Genomic DNA, 3,317 nt, shown 5'->3' with positions numbered 1-3,317 from the left:
AAAAAAAAAAAAAAAAAAAAAAAATCCTTGGTAGTTCATTTTTCATTGCATGGGTTTAGCAGCTCACGGCCTTTTCTCTGTGTTCCTTAATCTTAGCATGCTCAAGACACTTGAACGGTATCAAAAATGCAGTTATGGTACACTGGAAGCTAGCCAACCACCAAAGGAGACACAGGTAATCTAAAAGCCCTAGATCCCAAGTTTTATTCATCATCATCATCATCAAGGTACGGTGTTAAGAATTGTAAGTTGATCTATTGACTATTAACAAAGTTTTAAGAAGATGGACCACCTTGACTCACACAATTGAGCTGATCTGATAAGTCATCATTTTTTAGATCAGAAGTAAACTTCTCCCAATTTGATCTGAAACCCAGACAATTTAAGAGAGAGGAATCTTGCCTCATCTTGGGACTTTCCATTTATTTCTCCCCATCCCAGGGATCCTTGATGCATCATCCTTGAGTCAGCTGTTTTGCTTCCTCTTGTTTGAGGTCCCTCCCTTGGATAGTCATTTTGGTTTTGTTGTCCTTTTTATTTTTTTCCCTTAATATAATTTTTATTCATAAATAAAAATAAATAATAATAATAACATTGGCAAATTGTCGTCGAGCAGAGCAGCTATCAGGAGTATTTGAGGCTAAAAGGAAAAGTTGAGGTCTTGCAGAGATCCCAAAGGTAAAAGTCCCAGTCTTGGCACATAATATATTCTCCCCTTAGTTGGATATATAATGCTTTGTTATTTGTAAGTTTATCAATTTGCTTGTGCTTAGGAATCATTTACCTACTTGTTAGGAATCTAAGGATGACCTACATTCTTATGCATTATAATTTTTAACCACGGATACTGTAGAAACCTTCTTGGGGAAGATTTAGGCCCACTAAATACAAAGGAGCTTGAGCAGCTTGAGCATCAACTTGACATGTCCTTGAAACAAATCAGATCAACAAAGGTAAGCCTTTTACAGTCCCCACCCCCCAAGAGAGGGAGAAGTTATTTCTTTTTGGGTGTAAGACTCACATGGGGTTGACAGGAGACCCACAAGCAAAGGAGCCATTCGGCCACACACCCGCTGTGTCCCAGCTTTTGTTCTATATATATATATATATATATAGAGAGAGAGAGAGAGAGAGAGACCTATAATAATATGAGTACCAAGTATTGTTTCTGAATGCTATTTTCCCTGCTTTGCAGACCCAATTGATGTTGGATCAACTTTCTGACCTTCAAAGAAAGGTAATATATCTACATGTGAAAATATAATGTCAGGATTTTCTTTGGAAGAGGACCTAATTATTTTTCTCCCTCAAAAAAGTTAAGAGGAGATAATGACAATAATTTCGGAAACGCCAAGTCCAAACACTGTAACATAATGCAGGGGCCCCTGCATTGGCATCCAACCCACTGTACTGCGCACATTTGGTGTGTCACGGGTTGCAAAAGTGTTTCTCATTTCCCATTTATTTACAAGAGTAAAGGTTTCAATTGTAGAGTGAGACCCCTGCGTCGGGACACATGAGAATGAGACGATCGGTTTGTCTCTCAAAAAATGAAAAATGTTTCATATGTGGATACTTTTATATGTGTTTTCATTGTCCCTTATGCACATATAGAAATCGCACTCTTTCATTGGAAACATTTACCCTTATTTTTTTTATATTTGGAAAAAGACTCTCTAGTCTGAGGTGTATACTACACCTCTTAACATGTAATATTATATTAAAATTATTAAAGTGAAATAATGATTAAAAAAATGCAAAGAGACCCTGTTCCCAAGCCAAACACAGCTAGGCATGGAAATACTCAACTTGCAAGGGCAGTTGGGTCTTTTCATATCAGTTGTGTGGCATGGGAAGGACAATGTACTTTTCTCCATTAAAAAAATTAAATTTGTGAAGGTGTATGGTACTCTACTGGCTCAAAAAACCCTCTCCCTTTATATTTATATAATTCTCATATAAACCAGCAACTGTTTTATGCAGGAGCATATGCTTCAAGAAGCAAACAGAAACTTGAGAAGGAAGGTAATGACACTGATCCAACATTTGAGTTCAAATTTTATGTAAAAAGGTGTAAGGTCTTTTTTTTTCTTTCTTTCTAAATGTATGCTTAGGTCTGGTAGAATGCTTCCACAGGCTCTTGCACCAGTTAACTGAGCTAATACACAAACGATTGAAGAGGGTTGAAAGAATTAGGCTTGCTTATGTAGTTGATAGATGCAGTGGATGTAGCTCCAGTGATTAAACCAGAAAGGGTTGGGGGGGGGGGGGCGTTGAAGAAAAAGTACTGACAAGAAATTTTAAGGAAATTGCTAACAAAGTTCAACCAAGGGTCTTTTTGTGTGAGATAGGACTTGTTGAACCTTAACAATTAAAAGTACTCCTACTGACCTATTCTCATCATTTGGTTAATAAGAAAATAAGGTGAAGCTGCACATTGAATTTTTGTATCCTGCAGCTCGATGAAAGCAATGCTGAAAACACCCTTCAACTATGGGAAGCGGCTGGGGCAAACATCCAATACAACCGCCATGGCCACCCACCCCAATCAGAGGGATTCTTCCAACCTCTAGAATGCAATTCAACTCTGCAAATTGGGTAACATTTTTTGGGTTCTAATGAAACCCTCAACAACCTTCTTCAATTGATAAATGTTTCTATATAAACCTTTCTGAATTTCTTCTCATTGTTCTTCTTGTGTAGATACAATCCTGGTGGGCCAGATCACATGACTGCTGCAGCAACTCCAGCCCAAAACGTCAATGGGTTCATTCCTGGATGGATGCTTTGAAATTTCAAGTTAATGATCATGAGGAAAATCTATATTTGCTCATGAAAACAAACACCTATCGTATTATCCTGGTTTGTGCTAGTTGTAATTAAATCTCTTCTCAAATTGGAGATCAATAAGAGTCTCTCTATATCCTAGAATTTTTATCTAGATTGACTATAAAGTACTATAGATTGGCAATGTAATAATCCTAATGAGAGTATTTTATTATGTGCCGGCCGGTCGTGTGCCGCCGCTAAGAAGAATATATTATATCTTTCCTACAACTCATCCACTAGAGTCTAGACCCTTCTTTTCTCCTTCACCTGTGTCTTGGATCTTGATGGCCAAGTTGAAGAAAGATTAAAAGAGAACCATATGCAGGGAACAACAAATACTTTTCCACTACTAACCCTATATAAAGATACTGTCCCTCACTTGCACTCGTGAATATTCATTACTTGACCACTATGTATTGGGAGTTGGGAAAGGCTAGCTAGTAGGGGGGTTAGGTCCAGTTTTAACCGAGTGGAATTTATCATCACTC

At 37.7% G+C, this 3,317-nt stretch overlaps 1 protein-coding gene across 3 annotated transcripts in view; it reads left to right on the top strand.

The window, feature by feature from the left end:
* LOC122077199 (agamous-like MADS-box protein MADS2) overlaps window positions 1-3,057 on the top strand; it is a 27,096-nt gene extending 24,039 nt beyond the window's left edge. For all 3 annotated transcript variants that reach the window (XM_042643062.1, XM_042643061.1, XM_042643060.1), the window contains 7 exons: window positions 97-175; window positions 617-678; window positions 854-953; window positions 1,196-1,237; window positions 1,984-2,025; window positions 2,459-2,598; window positions 2,704-3,057. In XM_042643062.1, coding sequence (XP_042498996.1) covers window positions 97-175; window positions 617-678; window positions 854-953; window positions 1,196-1,237; window positions 1,984-2,025; window positions 2,459-2,598; window positions 2,704-2,791 — 553 coding nt within the window. In that variant the 3' untranslated portion in view covers window positions 2,792-3,057. The remainder of the gene's footprint in view (window positions 1-96; window positions 176-616; window positions 679-853; window positions 954-1,195; window positions 1,238-1,983; window positions 2,026-2,458; window positions 2,599-2,703) is intronic.
* Window positions 3,058-3,317: the final 260 nt, after the last annotated feature.

This window comes from Macadamia integrifolia, chromosome 4, assembly GCF_013358625.1.
Source record: "Macadamia integrifolia cultivar HAES 741 chromosome 4, SCU_Mint_v3, whole genome shotgun sequence".
Taxonomy (NCBI): Eukaryota; Viridiplantae; Streptophyta; class Magnoliopsida; order Proteales; family Proteaceae; genus Macadamia; species Macadamia integrifolia.
Note: the sequence above shows the minus strand (reverse complement) of the source record. Positions and strands in the feature narration are given on the sequence as shown.